The 22,272-nt window shown below is 54.7% G+C and overlaps 8 protein-coding genes across 8 annotated transcripts; 4 read left to right on the plus strand and 4 right to left on the minus strand.

Annotated features, from left to right (window-relative positions):
- Positions 1-242: 242 nt before the first annotated feature.
- UMAG_03498 (uncharacterized protein) lies at positions 243-2,687 on the plus strand (the record flags this gene model as incomplete). Its single annotated transcript, XM_011391645.1, has 1 exon — positions 243-2,687. The coding sequence occupies one exon, from the start codon at positions 243-245 to the stop codon at positions 2,685-2,687; it is 2,445 nt and encodes an 814-aa protein (XP_011389947.1).
- A 1,343-nt stretch (positions 2,688-4,030) lies between these two features.
- On the plus strand, positions 4,031-5,071 carry UMAG_11089 (uncharacterized protein; the record flags this gene model as incomplete). The annotated part of the gene is made up of 1 exon (XM_011391794.1): positions 4,031-5,071. The coding sequence occupies one exon, from the start codon at positions 4,031-4,033 to the stop codon at positions 5,069-5,071; it is 1,041 nt and encodes a 346-aa protein (XP_011390096.1).
- Positions 5,072-5,419: 348 nt separating this feature from the next.
- Positions 5,420-7,357, minus strand: UMAG_11090 (uncharacterized protein; the record flags this gene model as incomplete). Its single annotated transcript, XM_011391795.1, has 1 exon — positions 5,420-7,357. The coding sequence occupies one exon, from the start codon at positions 7,355-7,357 to the stop codon at positions 5,420-5,422; it is 1,938 nt and encodes a 645-aa protein (XP_011390097.1).
- Positions 7,358-8,360: 1,003 nt separating this feature from the next.
- Positions 8,361-11,030, plus strand: UMAG_11091 (uncharacterized protein; the record flags this gene model as incomplete). The annotated part of the gene is made up of 1 exon (XM_011391796.1): positions 8,361-11,030. The coding sequence occupies one exon, from the start codon at positions 8,361-8,363 to the stop codon at positions 11,028-11,030; it is 2,670 nt and encodes an 889-aa protein (XP_011390098.1).
- A 326-nt stretch (positions 11,031-11,356) lies between these two features.
- On the minus strand, positions 11,357-15,913 carry UMAG_03501 (putative DNA topoisomerase II; the record flags this gene model as incomplete). Its single annotated transcript, XM_011391646.1, has 1 exon — positions 11,357-15,913. The coding sequence occupies one exon, from the start codon at positions 15,911-15,913 to the stop codon at positions 11,357-11,359; it is 4,557 nt and encodes a 1,518-aa protein (XP_011389948.1).
- Positions 15,914-17,076: 1,163 nt separating this feature from the next.
- Positions 17,077-19,524, minus strand: UMAG_12232 (uncharacterized protein; the record flags this gene model as incomplete). The annotated part of the gene is made up of 1 exon (XM_011391816.1): positions 17,077-19,524. The coding sequence occupies one exon, from the start codon at positions 19,522-19,524 to the stop codon at positions 17,077-17,079; it is 2,448 nt and encodes an 815-aa protein (XP_011390118.1).
- Positions 19,525-19,907: 383 nt separating this feature from the next.
- Positions 19,908-20,714, plus strand: UMAG_11092 (putative prohibitin subunit PHB1; the record flags this gene model as incomplete). Its single annotated transcript, XM_011391797.1, has 1 exon — positions 19,908-20,714. The coding sequence occupies one exon, from the start codon at positions 19,908-19,910 to the stop codon at positions 20,712-20,714; it is 807 nt and encodes a 268-aa protein (XP_011390099.1).
- Positions 20,715-20,963: 249 nt separating this feature from the next.
- UMAG_03504 (uncharacterized protein) lies at positions 20,964-22,032 on the minus strand (the record flags this gene model as incomplete). The annotated part of the gene is made up of 2 exons (XM_011391647.1): positions 20,964-21,923; positions 22,000-22,032. 2 exons carry the CDS (start codon positions 22,030-22,032, stop codon positions 20,964-20,966), a joined length of 993 nt encoding a protein of 330 aa, XP_011389949.1.
- Positions 22,033-22,272: the final 240 nt, after the last annotated feature.

Genomic DNA, 22,272 nt, shown 5'->3' on the forward strand with positions numbered 1-22,272 from the left:
CGTGGTCCATCAGAAAAACGGCGCTTACTTCGCTCGATTGCCTATTTCACTGCTGCGCATCAAAAAGCATCTCTCTTGCGCTTACCAACACTCGAGTGCCTACTAACTACAGTAACAATAAACAATTCAATAGCTGTATCGACATCGACCGAGCTAATTAAAAGCCGCTCTTGAACGGATCACCTTCCGAGACATTCTGCTCCAACACGACCATCACACTTTCGCTCTCGGACAAGCTCGCAATGAGCTACAGTCCGCTGCTCGGCGCTGATCGGCGAGCTGGAGAACCCAGCTCCGGCCTTGCATCGTCCACCTCGATCCGCGACACGCTTTCAGGCGCTCTCAACTCTACAAAGGCCTATCTGCAACCGTTTACGCCCGCTTCTCCCTATCTCGGCTCGAACGGTGTCAACGGCCACAATGAGCCTAGCCGTCTGCTTTCCGACGTTGCGCCTCAACTCATGACGACCCGCATGATGGCGGCGGTCACCAATTCTAACACCGCCCTCGGCCTTACACCCGATGGTCAGCGCCGAGCACGTCTGCTGCTCACCCCCGGTTTCTCCATCACCAGCCCCGCTCGTTCCCTTGTTCGTATCGGCGGCTCGCTCATCCAGTCTGGGATTGGACGAGGGCCCATGAACGGCATCACATCCAACGAACTTTTCGTACTCGAGGAAAGTGATCGCATCCTTGCAACAGCAGCGCGCGATCTCGATTTGGAAGCTAACGCTGATGCGCAGCTTGGTGCTAGGAGCGCTATCGAGGCGTCCAAGTCGAAAGCAGCAGAACCCAGCGTCTCGCTCCTTCGAGGTTTCCAAGCGACAATACCCAGCTCCACCGAAGGACGCCAACGTCGCAGACGTGTTCGTGCCCTCGCTAGTGGCTTCGAAGATGGTCCCGAAGGTCCCACTAAACTTGGCCTCAAGGCGATGGGCGATAAAGCGCGCGGTCTCATGGTAGAAGGCGTCGATGCAGAGCCTGTTTCGGCCTTCCAGGCACGTGAGCAGCGTCATGCACGCAGAAATCAAGCCAGTCGTATCCTTTCCAGAGCTAAAGAGGGTAGCCGCTCGTCCGCCATCCAACTAGAAGAGCTCGAAAGGCAGCTGCGAGAGATCGAACGCGAGCAAGGCGACGTTGGCGTCAGGCGCTCGCTCATCGATTCCGAGATGGCCGCCGTGGATGACAAGATCAAAGTGCTCGAAAACATCAAGGCTGGTCTGCACAAAAAATTGCTCGGTCTGCGCGAAGAGGAGCTCGAGCTGAACGACGAGCACGAGGGAGTGGGCGAGCTCCTGGCGGTTCAAAAACATCTGCGCGCCATGCCAGGCGGTCCGGCTGCTGCCGCCAACGCTGCCGCCTCGGGAGGCGCTACCACCAGCCAGGGCAGCAGTCGTCGGCGCAAAGGTCCTCTGTTCATGCCTTCCGAACACGACGAGCTGCCATCCGGCGTAGCTTTCATGACGCTCGCTGACCACTCGGCTCCCATCACCTCGCTCGACTTTACAGAGCCGTACGGAACCTTGGTGTCGGCATCGCTCGACGAGACGGTGCGAGTGTGGGACTTGGCATCTGGCGAAGAGGTCGGAAGATTGCGTGGCCACGTGGGCACGGTCAAGTGCCTGCAGGTCGAAGACGAGGTGTGCATCACCGGCGGCTCCGACCACTCGATCCGCATCTGGGACCTCACCAAGGTGGAAAACTTTGAGGCCAGACTCACCATGACAGCTTCCGGTGAACTTCGAGCACGCAGAAGATCACCTGACCTCAACCGCAGCCCTCCACCCGTCGCAGACGAGAGCATGGACAGCATCAAGATCCGCGACGGCGATACGACTGCAGGAGACGGCGATGAGGAGGAGGTACGCGACGAGTTTGACCCCTGCGTCAAGAGGCTGGAAGGACACAGCAAATCGGTGACGTCGCTCTACTTTGACGACAATTGCTTGGTCACAGGTGCCTCGGACAAGACGCTGCGACAATGGGATCTTAACACCGGTCAGTGTGTGCTCACCATGGACATTCTGTGGGCCATTTCCAACCCGACATCGTCGCAAGCCATTTCACAGTCCGAATTTGGGTTTCCCGAGTCGCCATCACGCAAAGCATCATCGTCTTCCATCCTGGGCGCGACTCGTCCGGACCTGTCGTCGCGCGATTCGTTCTCGGTGCTCAATAACCTCTCGGGTGCCTTTTCCTACCCTACCCCACCCTACGCAGATGGCAGTTGGGAGATGTACCAGGACTTTGTCGGTGGCGTTCAGTTTTGGGGCTATGCACTCGCCAGTGGTTCCGGAGATGGAGGTGTACGCATGTGGGATATGCGGACTGGTCAAGCGCACCGTACACTTCTCGGCCATACGGCACCCGTCACATGCCTGCAGTTTGACGAACATCATATCATTTCGGGCAGCTTGGACAAGTCGATACGCATCTGGGATCTGCGTATGGGCAGCATCTCAGACACCGTCCGGTACGAGCACCCGGTCACAGCCCTCCAATTTGACTCTCGCAAGATCCTCGCGGCAACCGGCGAGAATGGCGTCAAGTTGTTCAACCGTACCACGCTACAACACGGTTCGCTGACGCTCAATGGCCATACATCGCCCGTCGAACGGCTCAGGTATATGGATCGGTACGCTGTTTCAGGTGGCAAGGACTGTGTTGTCAAGATTTGGGCTCTCTAGAGAGCGGAGGTTGGTATGAGGGTGTAGGATACTATTTGTATTTGCCGCTCGCGAGATCTACATGCAATTCATGCTGTCGGCGATGTTTACCTTCTGGAATTATCATTCGCACTACCGACTGCGATTCCGGGCGGATGTCTTTCATTGAGAGTGTTCACAGATGACGTTTGGGGGAGGCGCATGTCCAAAAGGCTTGACTTTGCCTTTACAGCTAGAAGCGTCAGCACACGACAGAGGGAGAGAAGGCCGAGAACGTGTAACAGACCGTATCATGTTTCGCACTGTGTAAAAGCTCGTGCACCGGCGCTTGCACCGACCATGCTGCTGCTGCGGTGGTACTGGTCGAAGGATCTTGGGACCAAAGCTCGTGAACTTCAGACTGAGACCTTGCGGAGTAAATCGTGAATCACAAATGAAGTACGCGCAGGCGCAGGCGCAGGTTCGCGGCGGAACAGAAATTGCTGTTACACCGGCACCATGTGTTTCTGTGTGAACAGACGTGAGAGCGACTTCAGGAAATAGGGGGAAGTTAGCGATACTCGTGACTCGTGACTTTGGCGAGCAGGCGGAAAGAGAGGGGTTGAAAAGGCGATTCACGATTCGTGAATTGCGAAAACAGGGTTTGCAGCGACTCGATTACAGAATCGTGAATTCGTGAATCACGTATCAACCAAACATTCACGATTCGTGATTCAAGGTCCGCAAGCCAGCCAGCCAGCCAGCCAGTCAACCAGCAGAGACACCGACGACAATTTAAAACATCATTTCGCTAAAATTCTCAGAACAAAATGCAGCAGCCAGCAGCAATCGTGCTCGGCGTTGCAGATCCTATCACGTATACGACAGGAGAGCGAAACACGACTCTGCGTTTCACTGTGCTTGACTGTGCTGTGCTGTGGGCGCTTTCCAACCTGCACGCACAAAATCGTCGGAATCCACAGCCAACACAGAACACATCTCTCGACGATCGCGAGTTTTGGTCTCGCCAGCCAACGAATCAAGTTCCTCATGCCGCTTTCCATCTTTTACAGCTCTGATCATCCTCATCTCTCATCCTGATCCTATCGACAAATAAGTAGCATCGCGACGTACTTGGAGAAACGCTGACACGGCTGCTACTGCTCATTCCTAACTCGTAGCTCAGCGTACAACCGTACACGACATCATCGTGGTTCTATATCCCACCGCCGACGACGTTCAAGTGCTCAAGTGCAACGACTCTGAGTACGACGCAAACAATCACTGCCCCCCTTGTCGGCATCATTCAGCTTTATTACGTTCTCAAGGTGTTTCAACGGAATCAGACGTGATACGCCTCGATCCAAGGCTCGATCGACACAACAATGGGGTTCTCGTTTGGCTCGTACGCGTCGATCTGCGATGAGATCTCCATGGTGGTCTGCCCGTTGCTGGGCAGTTCCGGCCTGGGACTCGAACCCGTCTGCTACTCGCGCAATGTCGAGATCAACAAAACCATCATTTTCCAGCCCGCCACATGCTTCATCCACATCGCCGCGCTCATCATGACTGCGATCATGGTCTACCACATTCGCTCCAAGTACACGGCGGTAGGACGTAAGGAGATCGTCCTGTTTTTCTATCTCTACGCGCTTTCCGAGGTGCTCGTCATTTTTTTGGATTCGGCCATCATTCCGACGTACTCGGCAGCGTATCTGTACCTTACCAGCGTGTACGTGGGCTTCAAGACGGCCATCTTTTGGTGTCTGTTGATCAACGGCTTTGTCGGATTCCAGTTTGCCGAGGATGGCACGCCCAAGAGCTTGTGGTTCTTGAGGCTGAGCTCTCTGCTTCTGTTCGGAGTCGGACTGTTTGTTTCGCTGGCGACGTTCAAGGGCATTGCAGGAATGTCGCCCACCAAGCAAACCGGGTTGTGGATCGTCGAACTCATCTTCCCGTTGGCATGCGTGCTCATCTACACCGTATCTCAGGTGCTCTTGGTGCTGCGAACATTGGACGACCGATGGCCGCTGGGCGATATTACGTTCGGATTGTTCTTCTTCGCCTCGGGGTTGATCTTGATGTATGGATTCGGAAAGGAAGTGTGCAGAGCGGTCAAGCATTACATCGACGGAACGTTCTTCGGCTCTTTGTGCATGTTGCTGGCGGTGATGATGGTATACAAGTACTGGGACAGCATTACCAAGGAGGACCTCGAGTTCAGTGTCGGCAGCAAGCAGAGCGTTTGGGAGGTTAAGGATCCGTTGATCGGCGGTGGCGGCAGCAGCGAAGGTGGCGACGGCGACAGGTTGGGCGGTGGCGGTGTTGATTGGGCGAGAGGAAGTAGCCCAAGCAGATTCGGCGGTCAGTCGCCGTTGGGCAAGAGTGGAATGGGGTATCCGCCCGTGGCGAACTACTCACACTGAGCACAAGACTGTCGACGAATAGTCTCGATGTGGGACGCCGCGGCGACATCGCCCCCCGCTCTCTCTCTCTCTTTTCTGTTTTCAAGTATTTGCGATCGGGAGCGCTTCCGATCATTCATACGCACACACCGCATTCACACTCTTTTCTTTGCACTTTGCACTTTGCGCTGTCTCGCTTTCGCTTTTCCTTTCTTGTTTCATATCGCAATCGTGGACATTTTCTATTCTCCATCAGTAGAGCTGCGTGTGCCGATCGAGTTGGGGGAGATCGTGGCCGACGGTGACACGGGCGAAGGTATCGAGTGTAGCGAAGATGGTATATGATTGTGGGTGTTCTAGTCCAAGTGGTCAAGTCAGCTTGTGATGTCCCTTTACGTGTTTACTGTCGGCATCGATCTTTGCGGAGCGTGTACCGAACTGCATGGCGCGCTTTTTGAGCTCGGCTGCGCGGAGCAAGCCCAATTGGCAGGCTAGGTCTCTCAACAAGCGTTTGTCTCCGGCTTTGCCTTCTGATGCTATGGTGGAGAGCTGCACTTTGCGGTGGACGGGAGTAGCGGTGAGGAAGTCGAGAACGCGTCGGTCGAGGAATGGATAACGAGCTTCCTTGGAATGGGCAGAGAGGATGCGATCATCACGACCGAGGTTGCGACTGGGTAGGCGGTCTAGATCAAGCTGAAGTTCTGCGGTGAGACCGTCGAGCGAGTAGTGGTGGTACGCTTGACGGTGTCGCGAATATCCGCCGAGCAGCTCGTCGGCTCCCAAGCCGGAGATGAGCACGCGCGCAGGCGACGTGTACGGAGTCGCATTAGGATCAACATGTCCTCGCCCGCAAGACGCAAAGTAGAGCGCCGAAGCTATGCTCAGATCCATCACGCTGCAACTGGGTGCCATCAGCTCCGACACAGTGGCTCGGTGCAAAGTATACTCGGAGTATGCCACATTGATGCAGACCAAGTTCCATCGACGTGTAGGCGAGAGTTGACACAGCTCGGCATAGGATGAAAGTCCAGTAAGACGATCTGGAACAGCGTACACGTCGTCGCTGTAAGCTTCGCTAGCATCTTCCGCCTCCGCACCCGAATCTCGGCTCGCATCAGTTGCGTCTTGCAAAATCTCGCAGTTGTGTTGGCCCTGAAGCTGCTCTTGCTGTGCCCTTGTTCGCTTACTTGCAGCCTTGAGCTTGGAACGCAACCTCTTCTCCCTCTCGTGCTTAGCCGCTTGGATCGCACGGACGTTTTCAAATCCTACGTTGAGCAGATCGATCGGCTGCTCTTTCGGCACATGTCGATCCGCAAGCAGCGCCAAAGTGGTGCAGTCAAGACCACCTGAGAACAGAATCGCTACGTGCGCCTCATGCGCTGGCTGATCTGTGTTGATGTTGGTGACGCGCCTGCGTACGCTTTCGGACAAAACGCTGAGAAAGTCATTTCGCACTTGTTCGGGCGAGGTATCGCCAATGGACTCGAGTTCGGGCGAGCGAAGCTCTCGGAGCAGTAGCGGCGAGGTGAAGCGGGATAAGAGACGAGGCAGGGACTGAGGCGAGGTGGGCGAGTGAAGCAGATCAATCGTCCATAACGAGGAGCAGTCGATTTCGGTCAGAGACGCGCCCACCTCCTCGGCAGCACTCATCAGAGGTGCTGCTGCGACAGAAACGATGCTAAGCGTAGAGTACTGCGGTGAACGATGTAGAAGTAGCGATCGCCTTCCGAGTGGATCACGTCCAAAATACAGCTTGGACTCGAGACAATCGAGCAAGACGAACGCGTACGGGCCTTCCACCTGCGACAGCGCCGTATTGAGAGCATGTTGAACGGAGCAAACTTGGCTGCCATCTCGATGCTGCGTTTCGAGCAGGCGTTGGATGCTATCGAGCAGAACAATTGCATCGTTTTCTCCAGAGTCGAGTCGGACACGAGACGAAGTCGCGCGATTCCGGTCGCCATCGCTCTCGTCCTCGGGGGCGTCCCAGTCAAAAATTTGGCCATTCCAGGCTAGCAACAAGCGCCCATCGATGCTGCAGAGTGGCTGCTGTGTAACGCCATCACCACGCAAGCTGAGCACGCTGGAGGTGAAAGACAATGTCCATGACGCTGCTGCACTGCTCGAATCGTTGATGCGGAAATGGTGCTGTACAGTGTTCAAGCAATCTGGACCTCTGTTGGCGATGTTTTGGAGCACCGATGGCCAGCAACGCTGCAATGGCGACGGCGCGTCGTCGGAATGCGTGGAGTGTTGGCCTTGTTGTGCTGCGGATACAGGTGCTATCAAGATGCCGATTCCGCACATGATCGAGTGATGTATGACGATAGTACAAGTAGCGTTTTTTTCAGTAGTAGCATGCCTCGTTACCGTTTCTTCTTCACGCTTTTTGGCACATTCGTGATTCGTGATTCACGATTTTGTTACAGCTCGGCAGGTGGAGCGGTGAAATGATCGGTGTTCTGCAGCGGAGGTGTGGGTCACGAAAGGAGGCCAAATTTGTTAGACCGATGGTGATATCTAAATGGCAAGCTCCATAATCGTGACCTTCACGATTCACGATTCACGATTCACGATTCACGATTCACGATTCACGATTCTCGATTCTCGATTCACGATTCACGATTCACGATTCACGATTCACGATTCACGATTCACGATTCACGATTCACGTTTAAGGGTCTGCAAATCACGGAAAGGCTGATTCGTAACTCGATGATTCGTAATTATTAATGATTCACGATTCGTGATTGATACGCGACTGACCTGTCTACAGTCTCGAGTATGTGTGCGTTGCCGCTTTTTACCTTGCTGCTTTAGAAGAGAGCTGAGCTGAAATTACGCCGCTGCAATCCAAAGCTCACACCCACACACCTCTCAGGCGCAGCAACGTCGCGTGCATGGCCGTTCGCCGCCTCCGCCTTGTTTGCCTTTGCCAGTTGCTGCACGTGCTTTCTTCTTTGGCTGTCACTCGGGTCATTCGGCCCACATTCTCGTGTCTCAGCGCCATCCTCTCACGTCAAGTCTCAACCAGCATTCCTCGACACATCACCTTTATTCCCTTCTCTCAATCCCAACCGCACTCGCGCATCGCATCGCCATCTCTCTCCCCGTTGTGCTGACCGCATCAGAACAGAATCGTTCGAACTCGAATCTGTTTCCGTAGCCTCTTCGCTCCTCACCTCGACGCTCATTGCTGTAACTTTTACACCCGTCAAGCACAACGCTCAACGGCGCTTTCTCTACGCGCTGGACAGCCAATCAGGCTCATCTGCTCAGCTCCTCTATCTCTGTCAGCTCCTCCTCCCTTATGCCCAAAAAGGGCGCTAAAGCAGCGGCGGCTGCAGCGAAAAGGACGTCAAAGACGTCCAGCGCAGAACCGGAACAAGCTGCTTCTGCTGCCCACCTCTCACTCGCTGAAGAGCTCTCCGCTGCTACCGAGGGCACCCTGCACGACGGATACGATTCGAGCACGCATACGGACAACGAAGACTTTGAAGACGCCGCTGACGGATCGCATGCCGATGACATGACTCCCTCTTCCAGCGTGACCACCACCCTCGATGCATCGCTCCAGCGAACGCCTGGTACAAAAGCAGACGAACACTTGTCCAACGACAACACTGCAGATCAACCGCTCGCCAGAAGATCCTCGCTGGTCGCCTATGGTCCAGATCCGCAGGAGCATACTCCGAAGCCAACCGATACAGCTTTTCCCGCGTCCATCGAAACCGCCGCTGCGCTAGACCGTTCTGACGAAAGTCTGGTTGTGAATTCCTCCACAGCAGCCTACCAGGATACCGACGTGCCTCTCAGCTCCGCCGAGATTCGAGACAGTCAATCCGCATCCGACTCGCTCATCCTGGACGAGGAACGCGCCAAAGCAACTTTACCAGAGCATGTGGAAAAGGTCCCACCGTCGGTCGGTGCCACGTCGCTGCTCGAACCGGACGAGACCATTTCGAATCCCTTTGCTTCCGCCGACGACACCACACCTCAGCCCGTTCGCTATTCGCAGATCGCTACCGTCCAGGCTGGTGCAGTGTCTGAGAACCAACCCCCAGACACCCCCAGCATCAACTCGAACCACTTCTCCACCATCAGTCTCAGCAGCACCACGCCTCAGGGCATCGGCGCAGATCAAGACGACATAACAACCTGGACGGCGTCGAACCAGCACGATGCGCGCAGAGACACCATCACCACCAATGGTGCTCGCAGCAGTCTCGCTGCCGACGCACTACTCACCACCGACTCTCAGCCCGCACGCAACGACAACGCCGATGACTCGCGATCCAACTACGACTTCTTGCTGGCGCGACTCGATACGCAGAACAAGAAGCTCAGCGGTGACACAAAGCAGATGCGCGCTAGCCTCGATGGCGCTGTCAAGCTGCGCGAAAACTTTGAGAAACTGCGCGGTCAGGGGCAGCGCCATTCTCGCACCGAGTCACAGAACAAAGCATTGGCGGAACACGGTGTTTCGAGCAACGATTCCAAGATGTCTAGCTCATCGTCGCAATCACAGTCTCTGGCAGATGGCGCGACAAGCAACGAGCAGATGGGTGAGAGCAGCAACAGCAGCAGTAGCAGTGCATCGGCAGCGATGCGCGAATCTGTCGTCTCTTCCACTGCCGAAACCACCTACACCGGACCTCCAGCCGACGATGTGACCGACGACCAGATCGACTGGGAATTCTGGGGCGAGGTCATGTCCAACTATCAGTCGGTTGCGCGCAACCACCCTCGGCAGCTCTCGCGCGCCATCCAGGCTGGCATCCCGCCCGCGCTGCGCGGCATGATGTGGCAGCTCATGTCATCGTCGAAAAACGAAGAGATGGAGATCATCTACGCATACTACCTGAAACAGACCTCGGCACATGAAAAGGCGATTCGTCGCGACCTGAACCGGACGTTTCCGGAGCAGGACTATTTCCAGGATGGCAAGGGCATCGGTCAGGAGAACCTGTTCAACGTGATCAAGGCCTATTCGTTGTACGATCCCGAGGTAGGTTATTGCCAAGGCATGCAGTTTGTCGTCGGTCCGCTGCTGCTCAACATGCCGGACGAAGAAGCGTTTAGCACGTTTGTTCGGTTGATGAAGTCGTACGACCTGCGTGGCCATTTCACGCCCAACATGCCAGCGCTCCAGCTGAGGTTGTTCCAGTTCGACCGACTGCTCGAAGACTTGCTACCGCTTTTGCATCGTCATTTGGTAAGGCAGGGTGTTAAGAGCAGCATGTATGCCAGCCAGTGGTTTATGACGCTGTTCAGTTATCGATTTCCGTTGGACTTCGTTTATCGGGTGTTGGATAGTGTTTTTGCGGAAGGCGTCGAGGCGTTGTTTCGGTTTGCGCTGAGTTTGATGAAGAAGAACGAGGAGGTGCTATTGGGGTTGGGATTTGATGGTGTTGTGGCGTTTTTGAAGGGAGAGTTGTTCGAGTGTTATCGGAGGGAGGATGGCGAGGAGGACAAAGAGCAAGAACACGAGGACGATCACGAAGCTGATGGTGTGAGGATGTCGATGCAATCGAAGCGGACGAGTGGGTCAGGTAGACGACGATCGAGACGGCGGTATCATACGAATGCGTTTGTGCGTGATGCATTTGATGTGCGTATTACTGCGTTTCAGCTGGACACGTATGCGTCGGAATTCGACGTGCAAGTGCGTGCAGCCAATGCGCACCGTCGCGAAGTAGAAGCGCTCCGGCTCGTCAATCGCAACCTCTCTGCGCGCGTCAAAGCACTCGAACACCAACTCACCTCGCTCAACGCCGAACACGTCGACATGGTCAAAGACGTCGTCATGGCCAAAATCGCAAAAGAGGAAATGGCCGAAGAACTCGTCAAGTACAAAATGATGTACGCAGAAGCCGTCCTGGCCGCAGACCAAGAGAGTGGAAACAACAGAAGCAGCGCAAAAGCTATCGCCCTGCAGAAAGCAAAAGACCTCCATCATCCCTCCTCCACAACCACCTAGCTCCCTTATACACATCCCAATCATACACGCTCAATACACCTTTTCTGAACACGCAATTCTCGGTTTCAATGCCTCCCATGTCCCCGTATCAGACCGAACCCAGTCGACGCACGAATGAGAACCCTCATCCACCGACGTACCCTCGTCGCTATGCAACGCCACGACATTACCGACCGCTCACACCCGCAAACATCGCGCACACGAACCAACCAACAATGCAATCAACGTAACATATCAACCCAACGGACACGGGACGTGAGACGACAAGAATACACGACAAAGAAACGGTACCGCTACAGCATTACATGATCGACGTTTCAAGCGGATCAGAAATCCTCGTCCTCGGAATTGTCCACCTTGTAGCTCATCTTACCAGATGCACTGCGTGAGCGCGCAGAAGTGCGAGTCGGCGCCGCAGAGACGTCGGGGCTGTCGATGGTAAACGAGTCTTCGTTGTCAGAGCCATTTGCGGCGACCGCCTTCTTGCGACCCAGGCCAGCTGCAGCCTTCTTGCCAGCAGCGGGCTTGGCAGCGCCAGCGCGCTTCTTGTTCTTGGCTGGCATGGCGATTGTGTCGTCTTCCGAATCAGACAGGCTGAATGCTTTGCGAGACTCTTCCGACTTGCTTACCGATGCTGCTGCCGTCCTTATAGGCGCAGCCGCCTTCTTGGCCGCAGCCGGTTTAGTGCTTGCTCCCGCGCTCGCCTTGGTAAAGATCGGCGCCACCTTCTTGTCATTCTCATCGTCGTCGTCGATGATCTCGACGATTTGAGGTGTAGTAGCTCGCGATACAGTGGCCGACTTGGAGGCAGAGCCGCTAGCACGCGACTTTTTCGTAGCTGCGCTTGTGCTAAGAAGCTGCGCCATGTCGTCGTCGTCCATTGCATCTGCAGCGGCGCGCTTTCTAGCCGGGCTCGCACGCATAGCAGGAGCAGCCGCTTTCTTTTTGGCAGCTGCTGTCGACGGCTTAAAGTCGTCTTCGGAATCATCGCCACCAAAATCATCCATGCCATCGTCTTCCTCTTCGCCATCCGAGTTGATCGGCTTCTTGAGCACACGTCGTGCAGCAGCGCCGCTCTTGGCAGATGTCTTTTTGGTACTTTGCTTGCCCTTCTTCACCTTAGTCACAACATCCTTGAGTCGACGATCGTCCTCGGCCAGCATCTCCTCCCAGAGCTCGATGAACTTGGTAAGATCCTCATCCCACAAGTTCTGAGGCGATCGTCCAATGAGGATCTTGAGCTCTTCTTCCTTGTGGTCGCGCTCCTTGAGCAGCTTGTCAACCTTCTCTTTGGTCAAATTGTAGATGGCCATGTTGAGCAAGTAGTCAAAGTCCGAGTCGGCCGAGATGTCTTCGTCGTCGATCGCCTCGTCGTCCTCGGGCTCAGCTGCAATCGATGCTTTGCCCTGTTTCGGGAAGGGACGGAAATCCTTTTGGCGCAACTCGGCCACAATGTCGGCGCGCTTGCGGTTCGACACGACGAGCTGTCGCGAGATGATCATCTGCACGAAGCGTGCCTGGTTCGAAAGCTTGTCATACATCAACTTGAGCTGGTCCACCAAGTACTCTTTTCGCTTTTGGTAATACGAGAGACGCAACAGGTAGAATTCTTCCAGGATTTCTTCAGCAGACGTGTACTTTTTGATCTTGCCGTCCTGATCGAAGAGCACCATGTTGGTGGTTGAGATCTGGCACGAAAGCTTGAAAAACGCCTCGACGCCCTTATCGGCAATCTCGGCCTGACCCTTGGCTGTGAGCTCGACGATAAAGTTGACAGTCGACTCGGTGTGGTACTCCTTGTAGTCCTTGATGGTTGCTGGAATCTTGTCCGATGACACGATACGTTCTTCGAGCAACTCCTTGTAGTTGGACGTCCAAGTGCGGATGGGCAGCTCGGTGATCTCGTATGTCTTTTCGTCGATCTGCGTGACACGCCCGCTGATCTTGAATCGGCCAGGACCAAACTCTTCCACATCACCATTGAAGCCACGGTACCAAGGCTTCATGGGGACCACGTCTTCGCCCGCCATGCGTCGGCGCAGATTCGCAACAATCTCGTGCGGGTTGTAGTTGGGAACTGAAGTGGACCAACCCGTGCCAATACCTTCGGCGCCGTTTAGCAGCACCTGAGGTACAACAGGGATGTACCAGTGAGGTTCCACCTTCTGACCATCATCTTCCAGGTAGTCGAGCAGCGCATCATCTGTTGCAGGGAACAAGGCGCGCGCGATCTTGGGCAACGCTGTGAAGATGTAACGACCCGAGGCAGCATCCTTACCTCCAAGCAAACGAGTACCGAATTGGCCCCTGGGTTCAAGCAGGTTGACGTTGTTGCTGCCCACAAAGTTCTGCGCGAGACCTACAATCGTCATGCTAAGCGCTGCTTCACCGTGGTGGTAGGCGGCTTGACCCAACACGTTACCGACGAGCGTGTTGACCTTCAACTCGGAGTTGCTCTTGCGGTCAAACATGACATACATGACCTTTCGCTGACCAGGCTTGAGACCATCGATGGCCGAAGGGATGGATCGCAGATTGTCTGCCATCGAGAAAAGGATGAGCTCCTTGTTGATGAAATCTGCATACGGAATTCTGTCCGTGTTGTGGTCGAGGTAAGTGCCTGGACGGAACTGTCGGAGCCATTCTTTTCGATCGTCGGCCTTTTTCTTGTTGAACGCGAGATCGATCAGCTCGCGATCGCCGTCTCGGGTGACATCAAAGGCGAGCTTGTGCTTCTCGAGTGCACGAAAGTACCTCTTGGCATCTTGTGATTCAGAAGTACCGAGACCCTTGTAGTACTTGATGTGCCAGCCCTTGCCGCCATTGTGAGCGTCTCTCCAGGTCTCATACTCGGGGATCGTGAAGAACGAGATATCCTGCTTACCCTTCCTGCACCTGACGATGGGCGTGATGAATTCGACAAGGAAGCCAGGAATTTTGAGCAGCGAGGGGTAGAAATGGTCGAGGAAGTTGATGATGAGACCCTTGATGTGCGAACCATCGTGATCCTGATCAGTCATGATCATGATACTGCCGTAGCGCAAGCTGTTGGTGTCGAGGTACTGCTTGCCATGCTGGAGGCCGAGGATCTCCTTGATGGCCTTGATTTCGGCGTTCTTCATGATCTGGTCGTGGGACGCTTCGCGCACGTTGAGCAGCTTACCACGGAGAGGAAAGACACCGTAGTTGTCTCTTCCGACTTCGACGATGCCGGCCACGGCGAGCGACTTGGCCGAGTCACCTTCGGTGAGGATGAGTGTACAGTCCTTGGCCTTCCTGCCACCGGCGTTGTTGGCATCTTCGAGCTTTGGGATGTTGGTGATTCTGGTACGCTTGTGGCCATCGGTCTTCTTGAGCGCCTGATCCTGCTTGAAGCGCGCAAAGCTGACAATGTTGTCGACGACACCCGACTTGATCACCTTTCTGGCAAACTCATCGGTGAGCGTCCACTTGCTACCAAATGCGCTCTGTTTGAGCGTAAGCGTCTCCTTGGTCTGTCCGTCGAAGGTGGGGTTGACGATCTGACAGTTGACGAAAACCCAGAGCTGTTGTCGGACCTGATTCGGCATGACCTTGCCTGTATGTTTGTCCTTCTTGACATGTTCGATGAGGCGCGAGATGACCTGGTCCGCGACATGGTCGACGTGCTTGCCACCCTTGATGGTGGCAATGTTGTTGACGAACGACACCTGACGGAACTCACCATCTGAGACGGCAAAAGCAACTTCCCAATTGCGACCCTTGTCCACGGTGGACTCGTAGATGATAGCCGGCTTGGGAGCAGCACTTGTGGGCAAGCCGGCAGCGTCCTCTTCGCCGTTGTCGGCTTTGCCTCCGAGCTCGTTGATGGCAGAGACGTACATCTCGACGTACTGTTTGAAGTTTTTGATTTTGAGCAGTTCACCGTTGAGCGTGACTTTGATTCCCTTGACGGTACCTGCCATATCGTAGACACGCTTGAGCATAAGCGCTTCCATGTGGTCGTCGATGGCGTCCATACCGAAGAGGGCGAGGTCAGGTTTGAAGGTGATCGAGGTGTACTCGTCATTCTTGCTGTGCTTAGTGATCTTGGGCTTGCCCTTTTCGTGCATGTTTTTGGTGAAGGTCTGCTTGTACTTGCATTGGTTCTTGGAGTCGGCAGTCTCGACGGTGAACTCGGTCGAGTAGATGTTGGCGAGCTTGGCACCGTAACCGTTACGGCCACCGGTGACTTTAGCTTCATTGTCGTCGTAGTTGGACGAGGTGAGGAGGTGACCAAAGATGAGCTCGGGGATGTAGACGCGTTCCTTTTCGTGCATCTCGACGGGGATACCGTGACCGTTGTTCCAGACCATGATGGAACCCTCTTCACGGTTGATCTCGACCTTGAGCGCGGTCATGTTGGAATCACGCGCCTTGTTGTCGGCGGCGTTGACGAGAATCTCGTCAAAGATCTTGTAGAGACCAGGTACGTAGGTGGTCTCGCGATAGACCATCTGCTTTTTGGACTTGTCAAAGACCCAGAGTTTTTCAGTGTGCTTTTCGACGCTGCCAATGTAGGTATCGGGACGCTTGAGGATATGCTCAAGCTGCGAGAGCTTTTGGTAGGTCTCGGATGCGCTCTTGCTGTTGGCTGACTTGACAGGCACAGGCGGCTGAAATGAGACATCGGCCTCGCTGTCCACCATGCTGACGTCGATGTCGCTGTCAGCACCATTGCTGTTGCGCTTTGCGAGAGGCTGCTTCTTGGGCCTGGCAGCAGCATTGTTAGACTTTGAGGCACCCGCCTTGGCTCCGGCCGCAGCCTTGGGCTTGGCAGCGGCTTTTGGCTTGGTGGCGGAAGGCTTCTTCTTGGGGAGAATGAATCCCTCTGATTCGTCTGACATGTAGTCTGACTCGGACATTTTCGCAGAGGCTGTCGAGAAGGATTGGAACGAAAAACGTTCGATCACCGTGTGGAGAGTCGGAGATGAGACAGATGCGACTTGTAGTACGGAGGGGTATACCGGGTACGATCTACGCCCAAGCTGTTGATGCGATAACTCTACAAGAGGATTGGAAGCGACGGCAATACTTCGTCTGAAAGGCCAAGACTGACGAAGGAGCCTGGCGGCACCGGGCAGCCAGATGCTGGGACGAATGATGGTGGGTGATCCAACGTCAGGATCGCTTACTGCATTGGCTACACTGCAGCAGCTTGCTGAAAGAGTTGGTGGAGAGTAAGTCGTGAGTGTATGCGAGGGGGACGTTCTTGAGGCGTCGATGAAGATGGAAGAACGGAGGGAGACTCAAGGGACAAGAGCAGGTGAAATTCACGATTGTGTTCACGATTCGTGAGTGTATCTGAGCGCGTTCTGCTGTCAACGTTTCGTGATTTTTCGGGACTTGGCTTTTAACTGAAGCAGAGCGTGGCGCGCGCGCGCTCTCTCAAAGAAACACAAAAACACACAACTCGTGACTTCATCACAGAATATGAAAAGGATGTGCAACCAACACACGATTCGTGATTCACATCAACCACAGTCACGAGTGAGCCACTGAGCCACTGAGCCGCTGAGCCGCTGAGCCATGAGCCTATTCAACTCACGCTTCTGTCACTTTTAAATATCACACCACCCGTGACCGTACTGTCAAGCTCAAACCACCGCCAACGCAGACCTTGCCACCCAGCGCAAAGTGATGGTGATTCTACCCTGAGAGTACATCCTGCTATTTCAACTGACCAAGCCGCGCCAATCACGAATGGCAACATAAATCATATGCCAAAGTGAAGAGTGAAAAGCCAGACTCGTGACTATTGGCCGAGGAAACACGCGTATTCACGTGATCGCGGTTTTGGGTGCATCTCCGTACTGTTACATCTACGCTATTCACATTTGGCAAATTGCGTCACGCGTATGAAGTCGTGAGTTGTGAGTCGTGAGTCGTGAGTCGTGAGTCGTGAGTGCGTCTGCGTTGTGTGTCACGTGTGCACGTTTCCCAGGATGTCTGGATAAAGATCCGGGAGAACACTCGAGATTCTGCGCGGGCGAGTCGTCCTTCAAGTCGCCGAAGTCGAGCTGCTAACTTAGCTAGGTGTGCGACGACGAACCAGCGGAACACGACCGAGCATGCGCTTAAGCGGCTCCAACACCGCCTTCGAGAACGGCCCTGCCAGCGCAATCGACGCACCGATACGCACGGGCAGCAGCGCCTTGACAATAATATACGCAGCCACCATATTGGCAAATGAGCCTGCCAGTTGACCCGTCTTACCCAGATCGTTAGCTGCGTTGATCTGCTCGACGTCTTGCTTCTCAAACCCAAGGTAGCCTTTCTTGCGGCAATATCGCTCGAATCGCTCCTCTTTGATTCGTGCCCATGCCCTAAATCGCGATCCGAGTGATTCTTCGGTCGCCTCGTTGCCGTCTCCGAGGAGCCAGTCGAGAACAGCCGTGCCCACCCCGAGCGCACCAAACAAGTAAAACATGATCACCAGCGGCACAATGGCAGTGAGCTCGTGCAGAACGAGGAACGACGCAATCATGGTTGGTGCATCTGTGCCGTTCTTCCTAGCGATGGAACGGACTTGCGTCAGAGCTCTCTGAAGCCGCGACCCCGAGCCAGCTTCAAGCTTGCCAGTGTGCAGCCACGTCACATTGGGGTCCTTGTCTCCCGCAAGCCAGAAAGGAGCGAGCGTATCAGGCAGCACCAGTTTGCCTCTCTCCACGCCGTGGTTTTCGAGGATAGCGACGATTAAACGCGGAATCGCAGCTGCAGTCGCATTGAGCGTATGCACGGTCGGGTGATGCGGATCTCCGTTCTCCTGAGAAACAGGCTCCGCCGTCTTGAGCTTGATACCCAGCCGCAGTGCTTGGTACGACGTGCAATTGGAAGCCGAAGATACCTCCCCCCAAGACCCTCGCCCAGGCATCCACACTTCAATGTCATACTTGCGATATGCACTCGCACCCAGCTCTTCCGTGGGCATGTCTAGCACGCGGTATGGCAGCCCAAGTCCACCAATCACCTCTTCTTGAATGGCTCGGAGTTCCTCAAGCATGGCATTGCTTGCCTCTACATGTCCTTCCGTGGCAACAAACATTTCGATCTTGCTGAACTGATGCACGCGATACAGTCCGCGCGTGTCGGCGCCACGAGCGCCCGCCTCGGCTCGGAATGCATGTCCTAGTGCTGCAAGCTTAATGGGCAGCTTTGACTCTTGTATCAAACAGGATCCTTCCTCAGAGGTTGACGCTCGCTTGTCTTTTCTTGTCTCGTCAATGGTTCGAGCTGCTAGAAGCCCGGCGAGCGGAATCTCTGCTGTGGCTGCTAAGCAGAGGTCAGCGTCACTATGCGACTGCCCTTTCTCGGTGCCCTTGCCCTTTGCTGTCTCCAGAAAGTAGGTCTGCTTGGCCTTTTCGTCCCTCGGTCGAAAGCCACATCGATCGGCAAGGTCGGCACGTACTACGTCAGGCGGTGACACGGGAATGAACCCTTTCCGTACCACGATCGACATGGCGTATTGCGATAAGGCATGCTCGAGCAAGCTGATACTCCCGAGGAGATACGGCCACGAGCTTCCCGTCGCCAGCAAGCCCGACATCATGTCAACTTCTGCTGCACACGCTGAGGCTGCTAATGACAAATGATCGCGCTTCGGATCCGGTTTGGGTCCATCCGGAAAGTGCTTTGCTTGCATGACCGACTTGTTCCAAGGCTCCTTCATCTCGTCGAACTCGGATGGCAGAACGTTGAGCGGGTCTTCAACAGACAACAGTACCGCGTTCTCCTCTGGTCCAACTGGGACTTCAGGATGGCAGTGATTCGGCCACGACAAACGGATGTTTTGACTCCGGGCGCGGATCTCTTCTTGCTGCTTGAGCACCCCGTCCAGCTCTTGCTTGACTTTTTTCGCGCGTTCTTTAAGGCTTTTGACTTTGTCTTCCGATACCGCTCCTGCATCCTGACTGAGCTTCGTCTCGGTCGCAGATATGCCAGATGGATCGGACCCGGCCTTGGGGCCTGGGGCATTGTTCTTGGCACTGTCCTTTTGGGACTTGGTCGCTTTGCTGGTAGCTTGATAGTGTCTGTTCAGTTGGGTCGTTAATTCCTTGTGCTCAGCCTGCCACTCAGTCTGCTTGCCATTTAGTGTGTAGATGCTGTGACGCGCTTCCCTGAGCCATTTCATATCGGCCTCATCGTACGGCATCTTTCGTAGCTGCATGTCACGCCGTGCTTCATCGATGAATGTGTTGCTCACTCCTCTACCTGAAAGCGGGGGTGTGAGCCTTCGCGGCTTCAGTGCAGACGACGTGCCACAAGATGCATCACTTTTGAAACGAGAGCTTGTGCGCGGAGTGGCGGTCGGGCTTGATCGAGGACTGCTCTTGCCAATACCTAGCTTGACTCTGGATGTGGACGCATGTCGCCAACTGCCCTTCTGGTCTTCCACCGTCAAGTGGCATTGATTAGGGTAGACAACGGGCCTCGCCAAGGTACGCCATATTAGACGCGCTCGGCCCTGGACCGACATATCCGTGTTGCTGCGCCGAATGTCTGCGAACTCGAAGCTGATGTACGGGAGAAAGGATGGTAAGCATCAACCAATTCGGGGCCATCGACCGTTGGACGTGCGAGGCTGTAGCTGTAGCCTTTCAAAAAGAGTTGTGAGTGGAGGCTTTGAGCTTTCTTCCCTTTTTTTTCAGCTGGGAAAGACGACAGGTGGTAAATTCTTCTCGTGCGAAAAGTAGTAGCAGCAGCAAACGCGCAGCTTACGTTGTGCGCAAAGCTCAGCACAAGCCAAGGTCGACTCAGTCGCTCATTTCGCAAACTCGTCTATTCCTCTTCGCCATTCCAAACGTCGTATCTGCCCCTTCCTCATCTCTAGCTCGTCTTGCTCTCAGATTCACTCGCAACATGTCGAACTTGGCGGCTCGATTCGCCGTCCCACTGGGTCTTGGCGTCATGGCACTTCAATCTTCCCTCTACGACGTTCCCGGTGGCTATCGTGCCGTCATGTTTGACCGATTCCAGGGTGTCAAGGACCTCGCTACCGGCGAAGGCACGCACTTCCTCGTGCCTTGGCTACAAAAAGCCATCCTTTACGATGTTCGAATCAAACCACGCAACATTTCGACTACCACCGGTTCCAAGGATCTTCAGATGGTCTCGTTGACATTGCGAGTGCTGAGCCGACCCGACATCCAACACCTTCCCAAGATCTACCAGTCTCTCGGCATCGACTACGACGAGCGAGTGCTCCCTTCCATTGGTAACGAAGTGCTCAAGGCCACTGTAGCTCAATTTGATGCTGCTGAGCTCATCACACAGCGGGAGGTGGTCTCGGCACGCATCCGTGAGGACCTGCTGAAACGTGCCAAGGAATTCAACATTGTGCTTGAGGATGTCTCGATCACCCACATGACCTTTGGTCAGGATTTCACAAAGGCCGTCGAGCAGAAGCAGATAGCACAGCAGGATGCAGAGCGTGCCAAGTTCATCGTCGAAAAGGCCGAGCAGGAACGTCAGGCTTCAGTCATCCGCGCAGAGGGTGAGGCCGAGGCGGCACAGACCATCTCGAGGGCGTTGGAAAAGGCCGGCGACGGTCTGTTGACAATCCGAAGAATCGAGGCGTCCAAGGACATTGCTTCGACGCTGAGCAACGCCAAGAACGTCACTTATCTCCCACGCGGCCAGGGCATGCTGCTCAACATGCAGACCTAGTTCTCTTTCTTTCTGCTCTCTTCCACACCATGTAGTTCTATTTTTCTCCAAGCTCATGCCTCCCTTGGTCGTGCTTCAATCAAAACACCACATCTCATGCACTATGCCTCCCATGGCGCTCTCCATCTGCACAGACATTGGTGGTGAGCTTCGACAAAGGCAGCGAGTGTGCGCTCCATCTGTGTTGCGAACGGTATACGTTGAGCAGTGATGAAGATGTTCACATACCAAAAAAACAGCACTCTAGGATCAAGCAGCAGAATTCCAGACGCCTTCCGGTTGGAGTCTTTCCTCGGGGATGTCGATGCTAGCCAGTGCGGCAAGAACACTCTTTCCCGCCCAGTGTTCCAACGTCTCGCATTCTTCCGGCGAGATAAAAGCGGACGTGCTTCGATTGGCAAAGATCATTTGCACAGCGCCTGTCCTGATCTTGCCCTTATGCACTGGCTCCTGGCCGCTCTTCTTTGCCAGGTCGATGGCGGCGTTTGCGGCGGCGGCGAGATGGTTCAGGACAAATGTTTCCATCTCGAGCGTTGCCACTCCAGGTCTTCGCTCGCGGATCACATCCATCAAGTTGGCATTGGCATCGATGAATGCTGGATCAATTCGACCCTGGCTACCGTAGAAGCTGTCGGCTGAGGCGTTGACAGTGTTGCCTGCTGCTTTGACCTGCTCGCCCGCAAACAGCTCGGGCTTTGCGGAGGGTTTCTCGGCCTCCAATGCTGACAGAAGTGCATCGTGCACCTCCGAATCCGCATCCAGAGGTTTGGTAATGAGATACGGCTCCATTGCACCAGAGCTCCTCTCTTGCGCGTTCGTGTCGTGGTGGAAGTAATCGTAGTTCCTCGAAATGCCGAAGCTCGCTTTCGGAACGACGACAGTTCCGATTCCGTAGTCGGGTTGCATACTACCGCAAGATCCCAAGCGCACAATGATCATTTCGCCCTTTACAACGGCTCGGCATTCTCGAACGAAAAAGTCAACCACAGAGAATCCCATTCCAATAGCAACAATAGAAATGGGCACTCCTTGGTAGGTGCCCGTCAGCGTAAGGAAGTTGCGCTGCGAGTTAAACGCGAAGATCGGTGCACCACCGTCGAATGCTTTGGCGATGCGGTGAGCTCGCACTTGATCGCCGACGGTGATGATCCTGTTAGCGACTTGGCCGGCTTTGGTGGCTACGTGGTAGGTGCGTCCTTGGGCATCTTGCTATGGTGAGAAAATGACGGTGATATCAGTCTGTGTATTCATCCAACCTCTTATCGGAAGAATCTAATCGACTCACGGGAAAGTTAGCGTTGCTGAGAGCGTCCTTCATCTTGAGATGCGGCTGTACAGAACAAGCTGAAGTGGTGTACCGTGTCGCTTTGTCGCTTTCTGCTCTATCTGGAGAGCGTATGTGTCAGAGTATCTAGTTGGAAATGGAAAAGGTAGAAGTGCGCGTTGGACGCGTGACATTCACATTCCATTCAGATGAGAGTCTGGGGAACGATACGGCTACTTGAGCAGGCCGCACACAGATACCAGTCACGAGTGAATCGTGAATCACAAATCATCA

This window comes from Mycosarcoma maydis, chromosome 9 (assembly GCF_000328475.2).
Source record: "Mycosarcoma maydis chromosome 9, whole genome shotgun sequence".
Classification (NCBI taxonomy): domain Eukaryota; kingdom Fungi; phylum Basidiomycota; class Ustilaginomycetes; order Ustilaginales; genus Mycosarcoma; species Mycosarcoma maydis.